The sequence below is a fragment of the Tyto alba genome, unplaced genomic scaffold (genome assembly GCF_018691265.1).
Source record: "Tyto alba isolate M040663 unplaced genomic scaffold, T.alba_DEE_v4.0 Super-Scaffold_20000042, whole genome shotgun sequence".
NCBI classification, from domain to species: domain Eukaryota; kingdom Metazoa; phylum Chordata; class Aves; order Strigiformes; family Tytonidae; genus Tyto; species Tyto alba.
The window spans coordinates 3,131,795-3,150,124 of NW_024881293.1; the positions used below are offsets into that span (position 1 = coordinate 3,131,795).

The 18,330-nt window shown below is 40.8% G+C and overlaps 1 protein-coding gene across 1 annotated transcript in view; it reads right to left on the reverse strand.

The window, feature by feature from the left end:
- VPS13D (vacuolar protein sorting 13 homolog D) overlaps window positions 1-18,330 on the reverse strand; it is a 111,052-nt gene that overhangs the window by 11,301 nt on the left and 81,421 nt on the right. The window contains 2 exon segments of the mRNA XM_042794934.1: window positions 13,433-13,628; window positions 16,264-16,396. Coding sequence (XP_042650868.1) covers window positions 13,433-13,628; window positions 16,264-16,396 — 329 coding nt within the window.

Genomic DNA, 18,330 nt, shown 5'->3' on the forward strand with positions numbered 1-18,330 from the left:
CCTGGCACCTCAATCCAGTACCTAACGGAAGAGGCTCCTCACCGAGACCTCCCCTGCTGTCCTGCCCGCCTGTCACCAAAACCCCAAGGCCCCAAACCCTGCTGTGCACGTCAGCAGCTGCCTGAAGCCCTCCAAAGAGACCTCTCGGGCCACAGGGCTCTCCCCCACGCTCTCCAGTAATCATTTTCTTCAACTTAGACCCAAGTTTCTTGCTGCCAAAACTTCCAGCAACTGTCATCAACGTGTCACATTCATCAAGGTGTTCCAGTTTAACAACCTCACCATTCCAGCCCATTTAGAGCAGTAACTTACTGGTGCTGGTGTAGCTCACATTCTGTCAGTGTTTCCATTGTAAACTTACTTTTTCAGGTTTGCATAAAATTTATTGATAAAAGCCTGCTCTGGGCTATAACTTGGCATACTGACTTTCAGCCTGGGAACAATTTTTATCCCCTTGAAATAATTATAAAACCACCTTAGTTCAAACAAAGGAAAATTGGCAGGTAATATAAGCCTATGAAACAATTCAATTGCGGCTAGTATTTTGAAGAAACAGTATCAAACCTGTTATTTACTTGGCTCTGGAAAAAGCCTGCTTCATAAATACAGGGAGTGCTTTGTCTAAGGAGGCTTTAGGGCTTTTCAGACATTAAGGATTGACTTAGTCTGATAAGTTAAAGGAGGAGTAGCCTTACCTTCACTATAATAAAACATGCAACACCTAAAATACCTGCTACACTCACTCGAGTTCAATACTGAATTGAACCTGCAGCTTTCTGTAAGTACCATCATCCCACGCACGTAATTTCCACAAAAAGCAGAATGAAGACAGTACTTGGCACATAGATGCGTAATGGGAGGACAGAGTGTAAAGCACACTCAGAAGTGCTAGAATCAATTAAATGCTAAACTATACCTTAAAAATGAACCTAGAAGTTCAGCCTTCACAGCAACAAATCCAGACGACGCAGTCATACCGCAGGATCGTAAGGAACAAAGGAAAACATGGTCTGTATTTCCTTTGCACCTTGGCAAAATACTAAAAATCCACTATTCCCACAATTCTTTCCTCAACAATGTACTGATTCTGTACTTGGTTTCAAATATTGAACCCCTGTGATAAGCAGAAATTTACTGAGCACAAGGGGACAGACAGCACGATTTTATGTGCTAGTTCTCTGTGTCCGAGAACATGAAATGACTTGGGTTTACGGCAATCCGGCTCTCACGTTGCGCAGTGAGCCCCCGGCAGATGGGAACGCTGTATTTCAGAGGGTAAGTACAGTTGCCTCCTTCCCAGGGTTGGACTTTGGGGGTGCCGTTCCCAACAGGCAGATAAGTTCTTGAAGGCCTGATGCCTGAAGCCAGAGATCTGGCAGAGCGCTGCGATGGAATTCATTCACCGGTTCAGACACAGATGCTTTTAAGGTGTGTTAAAAATGCACACGCAGTGCAGTCAGTTTGAGTGTTGGATTTGGCATCAGAATGTCTCAGTTAGATGCAAGAATGTGTAAAATCATGAGCCAGACAGCTCCCTGCTGACTGCATATCTGAGGAAGCTTATATGCACCGTTTATTCCAGCAAATGCATGGAATATATTGTGCTTGTTAAATGTGTTCCCAAAATGCTAGTTTCAGACAGAAACATGCAAATAAATGGTGCCTAGGGTTAAAACCTCCCACTTACAGTCAAATCCCTCCTCTTTTGAGGGATCTACCAGCTCAGATGCTGAAGACCTTTATGTGACCCAATATACTTTTAGGAGAACTACAGCATGCTGAAGAAGCAGCTGTTTATCATGTAGGCTGTTCCTGCCAACTTCGTGGAAATGCAGCTCTTCTCCCACCTTGCCCTTCTTTTGAATGCAAGATCAAAACAAAATTGAAAACGATTGATTTGGTTTATGATTGTGTACAGCCTCTTCAGGCTCCAAGTTCAAAGGGAAGTGAGAAGAGCTTAATTAAGACATCAAGAATCACTTCTTCAAAACAAGCAGAGCAGCAGATGCACTTGGCCAACCGGCACACTCTTACAAGGTCCGTGTCACAAATCCAGGATCTGCACGAGGTGCATGAGCCCGCATACTCGTCAGCAGCACAGCACTTACACCAGTCCCACCGTGCATCAACCAGGATTCAGCCTCTGGCACTTGCTCCAGCTCTGACTGTGGCAGCTGTGCAGCCAACAAACACTTTTTCAAGCACTTTGATATCATCAAGCTTAGGAAGTTAACAAAATGTCATGCTGCCATCCCAGTTTCCAGCTTCTCCCAGACTCTTCCTGTACTGATCGCAGAGTGATGACTGGAGTTGTCACCTTAAAGTTTCCTGTCTCACAAATGTGTTGAAAAATGCTCCCATTCACCTTCTGAATCAATGTAAAAGATACGGTTCTTAGCAGGGATTTCTTACAAACACCTACATCTGAAAGACATGAGCTGAACATGCCTTAGTGAAGATTAAAGTGCCCAGGGCCGTATCGTTGCTCTGTCTCAGGGCACAGCGCAAGGTCTTAAAACTCCAGTACAGCTGCTGACGAGCAGGGCACTGCAGTACCTGGGCCATTAGTCCTATTTCTGTGCTCATGTTTATAATGGTCCCATCAGAAATCATCCGTGGTGGCCAAGCCGTGCCCGTTTGTTGTAAGTGCAAACACGGTCACTTGGAGGGTCACGGAAATGTTTCCATATTGACTCCGACCTTCCCGGGAAAGCGAATGAACTTTGGGGAACAAAGCAACCCAGGGGCCCTGCCCAGCACCAGGACAGAACTGCTGGTGCGTGCAAAGAGCTCTGTGATACCAACCAGGACAACTGTGTGTGTTTTCTCTTCAAACCCTCCTGTACTAACTTCAGTTCCTAGGGCTGCGGCAGGCACAGCAGCCTCCTCTAGCACAAACTGCACCTAACAAAAAGCTGCTCAGAAAGTTTGATTTTTAAAGTTTGCAGTTGCAAGAACAATTCAAATCAACTGGCTGTACTTACAAAACTGATGAAGAGCGTTCCACATGTTAACAGCAACATTAGGTGAAAAAATTATCTATAAAAATACCAGCCACATGCTCAATGAGGTGACATCAAGGCAATAAATAGCTCCATCTGTATGAAAGAGTTTGTAGAACAACCCAGAAGACATCTCTGAACAAAAAAGTAACTATGGATAAAGCAGTACTGACAAAAAAAAAGTGGGTTGGAGTTTTTTTTGTTTAAGAAAAAAAAAAAAATCAGTTTTACATAGTTTTCCCCGATCACTTTATAAATCTGCTGCACATTAGAAATCAGACACACATGTATTTTTTCCAAGTAAAGAAAGTTGAAGGTTTACATTTTTAATAGCAATGTGACTATTTCTGAATGGCAGCAGTATATATTACACGCAGTGTGAGAGGGTTAAACAGGACAGCCTCAACTCTTTATAAACTTTTGCCCTCTGGATATGTACTCATTGGCTGCTGTACAAGACTCAGAGCTGTATTACACGCCTTAACGATATGGTTCAACTGTCGGTCAGGCTCGGGGCCTGGCAATAGGCCAGACCGCAATCAATGGGACACAAACCTCCCCCTTTCAGATCATCACGAAGGCTCATATTATCTCCTTTTTGTCGTGCTGGTTAAATTTATGGAGCAGAACCCCGAAGCTGCATTCCTTGGCTTGGGCCGGCCCACGCGGGCCTCCCTTTGTTTGGTACTGTAAGCGAGGCGTGCTTTGGAGGATTGCAGGGTTGTTAGTTCAGGCACTGACTGTTTGCTCATGACTGAAATGAAAAGAGTTCAGTGGAAGGGCAAAAGGACAGCACAAGTGTAAAACCCCATCCCAGCAGGCCCCGGGCTCCCATCTACAGACTCCGGACTGGGACGGACAGAAAACCTCACCGTTAATGACAAAGGAAAAAATCTGTCTAGTAACAGGTAAACAGCCTGGCCGTGCATTAGCACATACCTTGCTGCAAGGTCCCTTGCTTTCAAGTATGCCTGTAATTACTACATAAATATGAACCTCAACTAATCTGGCTTAAAATACCGCTTAGAAGTGGTGGGATTTTAAAGCAGTGCTGTATCTATTAATTTGAAAGTAAAACCTGTCAGTACAAACAGTACTACTGACCAGCTGCGTGGTTTAATATTTCTACCATTTTAAACATGTGGGGTAACCTCAGAGAACCCGATGCTGGGGTATTCATGCTTGGGAGGAAGACGTAGCAAGTAATTCTAGTAAGACACAAAGCTCCTGGAAATACAGTATGTAGAGAAGATCTTAAGTTTGTATGTAACACGCATTTGCTACATCTTTATAGTTGGTCTCAGAATGGAAAAAGGCCACCTTCGGGTATGCTCAGATAGCCTCCACTCACAGCTTGATTACTGTGGTAATTAAAGGCCACTTCTTGATAAGGTCACAAAATTAAGGATGTAAACAAACCTTTAACGTGATCTCAAGGCAAAATCATCTGGAGTGAAAGCGAATGGGAAGACAGCTGCAAGGCGGTATTCCAGATACACACAGACTACCACGAGGGCTCTTACTGTGCATGTAAATACAGGGTACCTGTGTACAGAAAATAGCTATGCTTGCCTTCCTCCCTGGTCACACTAGTAGAACTTACTCCCAGAAGGCTGCCCTGGCCCTGCTGTTCCAGACCTCCCCCTTTGGCACAACGAGCAGACGTTTCGGGATGCGACGATGCAGCCACCGCACTGGAGCAGCTCAGGCCAGTCGTGCTTCAGAAATCAGTAAATAAACAAACGCTGTATTCCTATTGCACTACACCAGCTTCATCTTTCCCACTACTTTTATGAACTGAAAATACTAGTAAGAGGGCCAAAAGATATTATAAAAACCCACAGAATGCGTATTAAATTTTTTTAAATTTTGGGGATCAAGACTGACTGGTTTAGCGCAGTCTGATGATTTGCCCTGGTACATTCCAACAGACATGTCTGTTTTGAATAAAGCTTTTGTTCATTTCTGGTGCACATACGCTTTCGACTTATCCCACCTAATTCTAAGCAAGTAGATTTGTGAATGGAAATTGTGAATACTTTATTGCCTGGTCTTTGATGACTTTTTAGTTTGTTCTCCTGATGCTAATGCATGAATATAACTTTTCTAAGTCTCTCCAATTCCATTCTAGGAGATGCCACTTCAGACTAGTTAAACCAGCAGCTCTCTGTTTCAACCCAAGACAACTCTTACATATAATACACCGCAAGAGCAGCATCGTTTAGCAGAGTGCTTTCTGAGTAAGGAAGGATCTAAAAAACACGAATGCCAGAAAATAGGAAACGCGCAACACAGTAAAAGGTGTTCCTTTCACTTTGTCTAAAAGCTTTTGCTGAAAGATAAGATAATTAGACAAAATATAAAGGCTCTAGAAATACAAGTATTTCCTAAGGAAATAAAACTTTCCTTTAAGTTAAGAGCTAAATACTGTGAAGTGGTCACACAGTATGAGAATTCCATTTTATGGAGCAAATGCAGTCCTCTTCATTGCCATTTAAAGTGTAAGTAGTGCAATAAATCTGGTGAATCCAACAAAGGATTTATCAGCTCTTTTCAGAAGGAAGTTGCTTATATTTCTGCTGGACTACACCAGGCCTACCTGGATTTAACCTAACTGGAAAGCGTCAGTTACCTCTTGCAAACACCCGCAGCTTCCCTGCGCCTTCGCAAGCGAGCAAGTGGTGCACCCACTGTGTCTCCTGTCGCACCACTGGCCTAATACAACATGATGCCTTTTCCTCACAAACTCATACCTTTTCCAAACCAGTTACTGTGCACAGTGAAATCACTCTTAATCTGCTTTCTGTTCTGACGCCAGCCATAGCAGCAGTGTGGCGTAATGCAGAAGCCATCCAAGTCTCTCTTGGTGCAGCACCCTTTAAGCAGCGATAGAAACCCTTCCCTGTAGTTGTAACTTATCAAGGCACTGGTAAATATTTTGGTTTTGTGGAGACTATCACAGTAACAACTCTATATTCATTCATCTTTTTGAAATTATTTGTTGCTAATAATGAATGGACATCTAAAGAAGAACTTAATTTCACGTTTTATGCTTGGCCAACTACTCGGCATTATTCACTTTAATGTTTGCCATTTTCACTCATCTGTCCTCCCCTCACAACATTCCCTTACAGTGCCTGTGTCCCTTAACCAACAGTCTGAATGCATCCAGGGGATTTTTCTGTCCTCAAATGTCAAGTTAAACACTAATGTTTTAGAGGAAGATCTTTCTTACAAAATCGATGCTGGTATTTAGAATGACAATTCAGTCCCAGTAAGTCTCCTTTTTAATGTCAACACACTGAACCCAGTGGCCACAGTTTTCTTAAACCAGGCTTTTGTTCAGTTTTAACACTAGGAATACACTCGGTCACAGCAAAGCAAAAAGGCTTTAAACAAAGTTACACAAGTTTTAACTAAATGTTTAGCACTCCCTATTGGAATTTAAACCATCTAAAACTTTGTTGCTAATACAAAGGGTTCATAAAACCTCAGAAGTAAAATGCAAGGGGGATCTCTAATGAACAACCTCAGCAACTTTAACCCTTGGGCTTGAAAAAGTGTCCTTTCACAAATAAGCAAGGTGTTTGTTTTCAGGTTTTCCTCTCTCAGACCCAGCTACTCAAAGTCTATCTTGTAATCAGATGTAATGTATGTAAAATCTAAGACCTGCATGATTAAACATTGCCTAATGCAAGCCAGTAATTGCTTATTTTTTTTCTAAAACCTCCTATTACTTAGAAACATTAATATACAGCAGATGTGAAACTAACCACATCTAAACAGTATTAATGAAATCCTATGCTGCTGCTGTAGGTCCAAACACTGCGGGTTTTTCTTCCACTCCTTCCAAATAGTTAAATTGAGTCAAGTTCAAAACAAGGGGACAAAGACAACCAACTGTAAAGACAACTGATTTCACAAATATTCCAAATATAAATGGTATTTGGTAATGCAGATACCTGGCGATAACCTCCTGCAAACATCAGTCAGGCAAAAAGCCAGGTATTTGCAGCAATGCATAAAAAGGCGTGAGAGCTTGGTTTTCCAGCAGGGACCAATTCGTGTCCACTGAACCCTCTAAAAGGGAGAGGGATGTTAGTGCAGAATTCGGGTTCTCCAAATCATCTGGACTTCTGCAGTGTGCTAAGCAGCCAGCAGTGCTTTCCTACAATGAACAGTGCATTGTGCTGGAAATTGCGACGTTGTTACACGTGCAGCTCTAGAACTATAGACTCTGCAATAAAATACAATTAAGCAAACGGAATGTTTTAAAGGTTCATCTTTCTTTTACTATATCCTGTGGATTAAAAAAAAAAAAAAATCATGAAAACTACATGCATCAGAGTTATTTTCTTCAGCCATGCATAGCACATTCTGCTTTAGTGTGAAGAACAGAGGCTGTGCTCCCAAGTAACTGTCCGTCAGCAATTTGTCCTTGAGGGGGAAGGCAAAGGGAAAACAAACAGTGAGATGCCCAGCCTGTCCGTCCTGGAGGAGGGTGCAGAAAACAAAAAGCACTCTTCTTCTTCCTCCCCCGTATTTCTACCTCATACACAAAGTTCTTGGGCTTAACTCTACTATCCTTCATTTCTAAAGCTAGACGACTTTGAAAATTTTATTTTTCTTTCTTGAAATAGTAAGTTTTATTAAATGAAGACTAACTTCTTTAGGATTAGTCACTGTGTGAGTATGTAGAGATGCAGAAGCGCAGTGAAATGTGGGATGTCGGTGCACTTCATCCTCAATTCTCATGAGTTTAGGCACTCCAGAAAAGTAACCACGTCTCAACTGCTTTAATTCCTTCCACAGAGCTCTAAGGGGAAGTAGACCAGTGGGGTGAATATGCAAAGCAGTCTTGACAGGATTGCACTCACAACCAAATCTAATCATTACTTGAGACTTTACTGACAAAAAGCCCTTTTAGTTTCTTGGTGTGCAGCATGGGAGACTTGCTTCTGTGTAGTCTAGGGAAGACTGCACTTCTAATCTGAGTCATTCCTTTGGAAGATAATTCTGAATAGGGGCAAGAAAAAAATAAATCACTCTTACAGAAAGCTGTAGAAAAGCAGAGGCACAACTACAAGCCAGAAGCGTCTCATGGCAGTAAGAAGCACTCTGAACAGGCGAGAGAAGAGAGAACCGTTTCCTGCTCATTCTTAAGGGTAGCTTCTTTTATTTAGAAATCACTGTAGGTCTTAGATGGTGGATTACTGTATCCTTCTAGTTAAGAAGCTAAAATAGCTGAGGTGCGTTTTCAGGAAAAAAAGTTCAAGTTTCAAGATGAAATTACCCATACTGAAGAGGACAGGGCTGCAGTTTGAAGAACTACTTCCCCCACAAGAAAATCCACATTCACTTACACAACAAGGAAGAGTAGACATCTGAAGAACAGAACAGGATCTGCAACAGAACTCCGCAAAGCTACCAGTGATAAATTAAAACCTAACAGAGGAATATTGAGCAGGTGAGACTGGTAACAGAAAATGATTAAAGAAGGAAGACGTGTCTTCTGAGGTGCTGCAAAATGTGTGGGCAAAAAAAACAGGCTTGCTTAACTTCAAGGATCTAGTAAAAGCAGCATGTAAAATTATATTTGGAGAGGACAAACTAAGAGGCGTTTAGAACTCCAGTGAGGACAGTGAAGTACTAAAGAACCTGAAGAGGTCAGAAATATGGCAGGAAATGAAATGGGATTCAACCTACAAAATTGCAACCTGGTTCATCTGGGGAAAAATAATCCAGTACACAAATATTAAATGACAAGGAGATATCTGTGAAGCAGTAGAATAAAACAAAACATAGGAAAAAAAACTCTTGGGGGGGAAAATAGCAAGCAGAAAACTGGATATCAATTTGCAATGTGATACAGCAGTAAAACCAGCCAACACAATTTTGGATACTTGCAGAGCACAGCTTGTCACAGAACAGGGACATGACGGTCCCTTTTCACACAATGCTGGTGGGAATTTACAGACTGGGGGGATTTCAAAGTAACTCAACAACAGCAGTGGGAGAATCTGGATAGACTAAGGACAGAAGGATGTAAACCCATAAAATCAAGTTGAGCAGTGACTGCAGATGGGGGTTAGGGCTAACACTGAGGAAAACCCATTGGTCTGCAGCCAGTTAACAGGGTGCCACAGGAGTAAAATGGACAAAGTTGCTCAAAAGAAAACATCACTTGAGAAAAAAGTTTGTTATAAAGACCTGTTATCCCACTGGGAAAATAGAGGATATGAAGGAAATCACACTGCCCACGTCATTTACAGATTAGACCAATACATCAGCTGAACTGTCCTGTGTGCAACATTGCCAGATTTACACAAAGCAGCAATGCATACTAGCCGATGAATGTATTTTGTCTCTGGCTTCTAGGAAAATCTTAGAAAGGGCTTACCAGGAGAATAACAACATCTCATTCACCAGAGTCATGGCCCATACATGCTTGACATTACTGTAAAGTCTCCTGAAGTCAGATCTAGACCAAATCCGAGGTCAGGACAGAATTTTGAACACATACAGAGGTGTTAAGGTTCAAGCAATATTTATCTTTAAAATCTGAGAACCTTGGAAATGTACTCTTTGCAGTGTTTTAGCTGAATTGATGTTCCATATAATTAGGTACATATTTTCTAGTACTACTTCTCAGTGTCACTGACACTCCTGCTCTCAAAGTCTAGTGCTTTTGACTTTACAACTGAAACCATACCTAGCAGAGATGAACGCAAAAAGGCAAAAAAATTTAAAAAACCCCCACCTGCTGTTGACAGTCTCAAACTTTGCAATCTCACTGCACTTTTCTGAGCGATGGCATGAAAGAGGTAAACAAAAGCACAGCTAGCACAGGCTGCTTCCTTCCATGTGAAGCATATTTGAAAGCATCCAATATTTACACAAGAATGTTCTGTGCCCATTAATGGCTTGCCAATCTCAAACCATTCTTAACTAATACAGTCTACTTCCCTGACAGAATTCATTAGAATTGGGTAGGTCATGAAGTTATCGCCTTACTTCTAAGTTTCACGTTGTGACTATCAGAAAAGAACACAAACCCTGGCAGCAACAGTTCAAGAATAATCTTAAACTTGCACTGACCTGGCAGAAGCCTGAGAGAAAGCCATAATGGCAGTTTCCTGCACTAGTTGTTAAGTTAGACACACATCTAAATATAAATGTTCTTTACTTGTGCTGCACTAGGACTTAAAACACGTTTCTAGGAGAGAGCTTTCCAAGCATATCTAGAGACATAACAGCTTTCCTGTTTTGAACTGGTCTTTAAGATTTTTGGCAGTATATGACAAATATGGAAATAATCAGAACTCTTGTATGTGACACTAGAGTACTTGGAACACATAAAACCCCTTCAAAAAAAAGGTATCAAGTCAGGCATTAACTGTTTATAAATTAGATGTATGTTGCATTGTCAACAACTATTTTATGCTCTCCTCTGCATTAAAATTTAGAAGTATTAAGGCAGCTTTATTCATAAATAACAAGCATAATAAATTATATGATTACATAATAAATTATAAGATTAGCCTTGAAAAAGTCCAGCTTAAAGTCAGATTTAAAAAATACTTTCCTGTACTTTAAACACGTCACCTTTTAAACTACCACCATAAGCTATAAAGCCATCGTCTGCACCTCAGCCGTATTAGTTTGGCTCCACGATCCAAACACATGGTTTGTGCTAGCTGCATGAGTCCCAGTATAAATCAGTGCATTTTGAGGCCAAAAGAGACTTGACATCCATGTAGCATGATCACAGTAACACAAGCTACAGAGTCTTCCTCAGTGTCCTGTTCAATTCAGTAACTTCACTGGAATTAGAATGTCCCTTTTAGAAAAACCTACAACTTCAATTACAATTCTTCACCTCACTCAAAACTGATCCAATGGTTAAAGTCAAGCAGCTTAAACTCGGGGCTTTTTAAAAATGCAACCATGTAATCAGAGAACTGCAAGAGGCCTATAATTTACAGTTACGTATCATGCCAGTTAAATGCAACTGTAATTAACTGGTTGACTCAACTTTGCACCAGTACCAGAAACTTGCACGTACACTGTCAGTCTCAAGATAAGGTCAAGATGGCTCTCACCATGTTATGAACACTCGCATTCTTCAGTCGTTCAAAACTGCACCTGAGATCAGTTATTGACATAAACTTATATTCATCAGGGTTAGCTGGTTTTGTGTACTTAGCTTGCAGGAGTCTACATGGCCCAGCATGCTTAAACAGAATATTCAACTGGAGCCAGCAACTTGGGTTTGGAACACTGTTCTACTTTGATTCCAAACCACACATATTTGAACAGTTAACAAATGCAGCAGGGGGATAGTGGTACACAGCAGCCTAAAAAATGTACAAATCCTTTGTTGGTATTTTTTTGGTGGTTGTGGTAGTTTTGGTTTTGTGTTTGTTTGTTTGTTTGTTTTTTGGTTTTTTTTGTTTGTTTGTTTTTTAATATCCCTGAAAGAACAATTTGGTTGTTTCATTATATAAGCACATTAAAAAAACCCTTACCAAACAAAACAAGAGTGCAGGGTTGCTTATAGGAGGTGGTGGTATGATTTTTGTTTGGTGGTTTGTTTTTTTTTTTCTTTTTTCCCCCCCTCCTACATTATCTACATATTTTCAAGTACATTTGTTTATCTAAAAATTTTTTTATTAGTAGACTTGAGAAATGTAGTAATTGAGAAAGGTTTTTCTTTTTGCCGTGTTTTTTTTTTTTTCTCATTGCAGAAGGTTGTTGGGTCAGAAACATTTTTTGCAGAGTGTGTGTAGACACTAAAATAATTGCACAGTGCTCATCTGTAACAATAGTATTTCAGAACCCAGTGGAAACAAAGATGTGGTTCAGTTCATCTGCCTTAACCTCATCTGTTAATTGACAGTTAACAAGTTAAAGGGAAATATGTCACACAGGCAAACACAAGCTAGAGATGAGGTCGGCTGGAGACCCTCCCTTTCCCAGTTGCTATCCAGTTTGTCAACTGCTGGTGACATCATCACTACTGTGTACAGGCTGTATCTCATAGAAGCATGTAAAACCATGAATTTTAAGTAAATGTGTACTGTGAAACAAACTATAATAAAAACACAGCTCAATTAGTAAGACAACTAACAGTATAGCCAGGTGTGTTTCTCCCCACCTCTAAGTAAATCAATCCATTTGTACAGTCACAAAATTAAGACACGTACAAGCAAAACAGCAGATGTGTTTTCCCAGGTGTGCATTTAGAATCCTCGTGTCAGTTTGTGTATGCATTTGTACTTACCAAATTGTAATCCCTTACCTCCTGGTTTTACAAATCAAGCTAAGGACCAAATAGGTAAGACATACACATGTAAACACTTAATTTTCACAACAAAGTGCACCTAGGTTCATTCTTCAAAGTTTCCTGCACCTCACTCACACTTCATCAAGCTTACTGTTCCTTACTGAAACACTGATGGTAGACACTTCAGGATTCCAAGCTGGCATAATAAAACGCAGGAAATAGAAAAGCGGAAGGGGAAGACAAAACAACCAGAAACCCCAACATTTTGCAAACATTTTTCTCTAGGCTTTCTGACAATAAAAATTTACTTAGGATTTTCTTTCACTTCATCAGCACACAGGAGCTCACGTACATACAACAGTACTTCTTGGAACAGCACTGTCACACAAAGTAAACTCTTGGCCACAAAGAGTAAAAAGAACCCTCTCTCAGAGCAGCCTTTTTAGAACTTAGACGTTTCACTCTTCCACATTCATAGTCAGTGCTAATGAACATTCATTTACTTTGAACACAATCATCTCTATTTTATGGAGACCACATTCTGCTAGTAACTGAACACAGGAAGGAAGCCAGAACATCTGTCCTGATGTGCTGACACTTAACGTCCACATATGTATGGGTAAACAGATAAGCATGTGGACATAAGGGCATATAGGCACGCTTTTTGTAAGTGAGAACTATTGGAACAAAATGAAAATTAGAAGATCATGACTCTATACTGATGCCCAAACCCTTCAAACCTTTGAAGAGCTGTTATTCTACACAGCTAAATGGAAGACGGAGCCACCGCAGGGAGATCTCTTCTGTTTCAGCTCTGTGTAAGGATTCCATGGTAGAAGTCTAATCTCATTACATATAGCTTTAAAAAAAATTTTGCTTTCATCTAATGCTGTAGATTAATAGTTCCTATTTTACATTGCAGCTTTTCTATACAAATTTCATTCTTGCTATATTATTAAGAAATGCAATCTGTTAAAGAAAAAGCAAACTGAATGAAGTGGGCTACATCACTAATAATCATAGTAAATTTGATTCAATTACTGTCTCTTTGGGTAGGGAAAGATAATCAAAGTCAGAAATCGCAGCAGGTATTAATACACATTTTTACAGTATTATTGATCAGAAATCTAAACTGCTCACTGACCTGGGGCCACTCAGAGTTGCAGTGTCCCTCACTGCCTGTGCAGTTTCCGATGCGAAATCCAGAGCTCCAGCCACAGGTTTGGTTACTGTGCCAACCAGCCCTTTCCCAAGGCCTGATATGAAACCACTGACACCTCCTTCAGTTTTCACACCTTCAACTGTTGAAGTTATTACACTTGTCAATCCTCCAATGATACCTAGCAAAGACAAGAACAGCAAAGTAGGCCACAAGTATTGCCTCTAAAAATTATAGAACCTTGTTACAGCTGATGCCGTCTGCCTAAATGATTTACTGTCAAAGCTTGACAAAAATGTACTGTGCATCTAATGTACTACAAAAACTGTTTCAATAGTGATTAATTAGCTATTAACTTTATACTTTGTGTATGCAGAATACAGACATACACACAGACAATAATATCCCACAGAAAAAAAGATTGATTATTAAATATGTATATTTTAAAATATTTCTATAATGTTTAATTTCCCAGCTGTGTTTACACAAACGGTCCTCATCCATTTCCGAGGTGAAGTGGTCACTTACAACGTGGCAAAATTCTATCACCACAAAAGCTTACACAATTTGAGACAGAAAATAGAAAAGTGCATTTCTCTGCTGGAAAAAGTCAATTATTTTAAACTGGCCTTGTGTGATTTTAACTGTGATGCTGCTGACAGACATTTCTGTGCACACTTCTGTTGCTAAGAATCTGAATGCTCTGAAGAAATCAGGAACCTTACTGAGGCTTCAAAGAACTTGGAACACTTCATTTTACCTGAGAATATGTTTTACAGATTTCACATCTCCATGATTAGCGTATCACAGTTTGTAGTGAACTGGCTTAAAGACTTATTCAGAAATGCTTAACACCACCCAGCTCTTCAGCTTTTAGCAGTCAGGTACTCTTTTAAGGTCTGTAATTGAAGTACAGGCCAGGCAGCATCTTAACTTCCAAACTCGAGAAGCACAAAGTATTTAAGTTACTTCTCTTGAGTAACTGTAATTTATGGTTAACTGCTATATTTCATAGAATCACAGACTGGTTTGGGTTGGAAGGGACCTTAAAGCCCACCCAGTCCCACCCCCCTGCCCCGGGCAGGGCCCCCTTCCCCCAGCCCAGGGGGCTCCCAGCCCCGTCCAACCTGGCCTTGAACCCTTCCAGGGAGGGGGCAGCCACAGCTGCTCTGGGCACCCTGGGCCAGCGCCTCACCCCCTGCACAGGGAAGGATTTCTGCCTTAGATCTCATCTAAATCTGCCCTCTTTCAGTTTAAACCCATCACCCCTCGTCCTACCCCCACCCCCTGATCCAGAGTCCCCCCCACCTCTCCTGCCCCCCCCTTTAAGCCCTGGGAGGCCACTCTCAGGGTCCCCCCGGAGCCTTCTCTTCTCCAGGCTGAACCCCCCCAACTCTCTCAGCCCGGCCTCCCAGGGGAGCTGCTCCAGCCCCCCCAGCATCTCCGTGGCCTCCTCTGGCCCCGCTCGAGCAGCTCCGTGTCCTTCTGCTGTTGGGGGCCCCCGAGCTGGCCCCAGCACTGCAGGGGGGTCTCCCCAGAGCGGAGCAGAGGGGGAGAATCCCCTCCCTGGCCCTGCTGCCCCCCTGCTCTGGCTGCAGCCCAGGGCACGGGGGGGTTCTGGGCTGCGAGCGCACGGGGCTGGCTCACAGGCAGTTTTCCATCCACTAATACTCCCAAGTCCTTCTCCTTGGGGCTGCTCTCCAGCCACCCCTCGCCCAGCCTGGGTTTGTGCTGGGGATTGCTCCAACCCACGTGGACGACAGATAGGATTTAACTGTTATTTTCTTTTTTGAAAAAAAAAAAAAAAAAAAAACCACAACCTGAATGGGAAGCATTTAAAAACTTCACAGAATTAAAACAGTCTCCCTAATTACCAGATAATACAACATAAATAGTGCTTTTTAAATAACTTTTCAAAGATAGGCATATTTCATATTTCCTGCATTTCTACCAATATAATACATATCAGACTTTACAGCACACTGATGTGAGAAAAACCTCTCTCCTGATCCATTTAAATACCTACAGTCTCTCTTTATGACAAAAGTCCAACGTAAAGACTTTCGCTCAGCACAGAAGAGACTGCCACTTTAGTGAAAACCAGATTATCTTTGCACAGGCTGCAACAGTTGCACTAAACGAATGACATTTAAACCAACTGAGTCAAGATGATGCAAAATGTAAATATTTGATTTAAACTTGGCTTGTACTGATTTAACTTTCTTCAACAGATAAATCATGAACTAAATTGATGTGAGATTCTGGCCAAATTAAGACTAGTTCACTGCCTTTTATACAAATTCATTTTCTCTAGTTCTTAGCAGACTTAAAAAAACCAAAACAAAACCACAAAATAGCCCAACTGGTGAAATGTTACTTTAAACTGATGTATTGATTCTGAGGAAACTCAGGCTTCTGGAACTCAAAACAAACATAAGAAAGCCACAATCCAGCCATACTCATTTTTATTTTAACGTCTGGTCCTCAGAAAGACTGTTCACACGGCTATTTTATGCCTCTACAAAGAAAATGAAGTTTTGGATGAACCTTCTTTGAAATTTCGTTTTAATTTGCAAAAAAAGCTTTTACTTACAGTTGCATGTGAAAAGACCTCCTCCTTAAATGTAGTTTCTGTCAACTTAAAAGACAAGCAATGCCCCACCCTGACATGCAAGCATTCAAATTCAAATATAAAACCTATGATAGTTCTACTTCTCTGGCTTCAAATAATCATCCAAGAGTGATACAAACTGCTCTTTTCAATCTGATCATTACTTTTAAGAGAGAAGTGAGTTAAAATCACAGCTAAGGGTTACCATGTGCAAGTCCATGGATTCCAGCTACAAGATGTTCTCCACTAGTTGCAGCATGGTATCGAATGTATTCTCGTTCGGTCTGATGTCTGTTATCCATCGTCTTTCCCAAACCATCTGACAAGGTCCCAGCAAACTGTAAAAGAGCAACCTTTTCTGTTATTACAAGAACAGAAGATGTTTTTCTTATGTAGATTTACTGAAGAAAATTCCTAGATTCTGGTTATGAAATACAGATTTATACAACTCATTCTGTTACGTGTACACAGTCACTCCAGCTTTTTTTGCCATAAGAAAGCTCTGAAGTACATTAACCTGTGCTTTCCATTGGTGCAACTTAAATCCTGACGTGATAGTCAGAATCCAAGTAGGTGCCCAACTGCAGTGGTCAAGCCAAAATAAATTAAGTCTGTGAAAGATGTACCAAAGGAAGTGCCAGTGACCCAAGTGTAACCTTTCAAAAACTCACAAGAATGTTATTTAGACCCAAAGCTTCTCTTCTGCAAAGATATGTGAAAAGCTTCAAGGCAAATATGCCTGTCATGAAACTAAAACATTTGCAGGAGATAATTAAATTCTTTTTTAGTAACACAATGTAGAAATGGCTCTATTATGAAAGGAGTTGGTGGGCAAGTCGCCCCCTGTTCGCTGCAGCACATGGGGTGACCCACTGACCAACGGGTACGTCGATGAGTGTCCGTCCACAGATACTATATGCTGTAAAACAAAAGTCTAAGGGGAACCCTGAATGTGCGTGAGGAGCATTTTTACTCCTTACATTTACCTTTAACAGTATGGGGGAAGACCCGAGACATACTTATGGATAAAAGATGACATCTAAGTCCAAACAGGATTTGTTTTGAGAACTCTGACCATCACTGAGTATGAGCCAATGAAAAAGCACCAAATAAAAATGATCTATTGTGATCTGCTGACCTTTAGTTTGATGTAATCAGATATAAAACAGAAGCTTGATGGAGGGAGGCAAGAAAAGGAGACAAAAAAGCTGAAACCTTACCTCATGTTCAGGATATTATTATAGAAAAGGACTCCTAGCAGGCATTTGCCTGGAACAACCTCCAAAAACTAGCAATTTTTTGGTTATGTGTAGTTGGTTGTCTTCTGTACCTCCCTCAATTAGCATCAGCATTCTTACAATCTTCTCCTTTCAATAACAAACTTCCTCCCTCACCAAACTAAAAATAATTTCATGCTTTGTTGTATCTTAGACTAGGGCTGGGGAATGCACCAGGAGCCACAGGGATGCCAAAGATACTCAGTGGATGTAGCAATGGTGAAATCCCTGCTGTCCTGCCTGATCACAGCTCCTGTATGACAAGTGCTTCATAGTTTAAGAACCACGTATGGACACTGTCCTTTCCATTGCTCAGCTTTGCTTTGTTGCAGGTACCATCTCCTTTGTGTCCATACTAGTTATGTTAAAAAGCCCTCTGTGATTAAGGTGTGCACCAGAAAACAACTAAAACCTGGTGTGAAATTCTGATTCTAATACACTAAAGATTAAAAAAGAAACAGACAAAAAGTTAATTTATGTGCTTGATGTAATAATGAAGTTCCCCTACTTTTTCTGTCTTTTTTTCCAAGGCTGTGTTTCTTTTTTGCTAATGACATGATGTCCTCGTTTTGGATACTTCTTTCCAGCTCAAGGACAAACTAGCCCAGTGGTTCCAATTATCTAAACAAGTACACTTTAACAACATGAAAAAAAATTAAATCCCATGACCCTTCTCGTGACTTGATCATATGGACACTAAACAGAGCATAGTGATCAGTGACTGAATTACTTCTGACCTCTTCATGAACTTAATGTAGATTTTTTTTTTTTTTTAAATTAGCCTAGAAATACAAACCAACCTGAAGCTATCTATTAACTGTGTTTAAGGTTCATTTTTTTCTGAACAAAAGCTTTGCTTTAAGAGGATTAGAGTAGTTGCTATAAAAATTAAAAGGCTCAACAGGCCTTCAAAATTCAAACCTCATTAAGGAATCTGTCAAGACTTGAAAATGATTTTTCAAGAACACATTTTGAAAGTTACATTAGTGCATGTT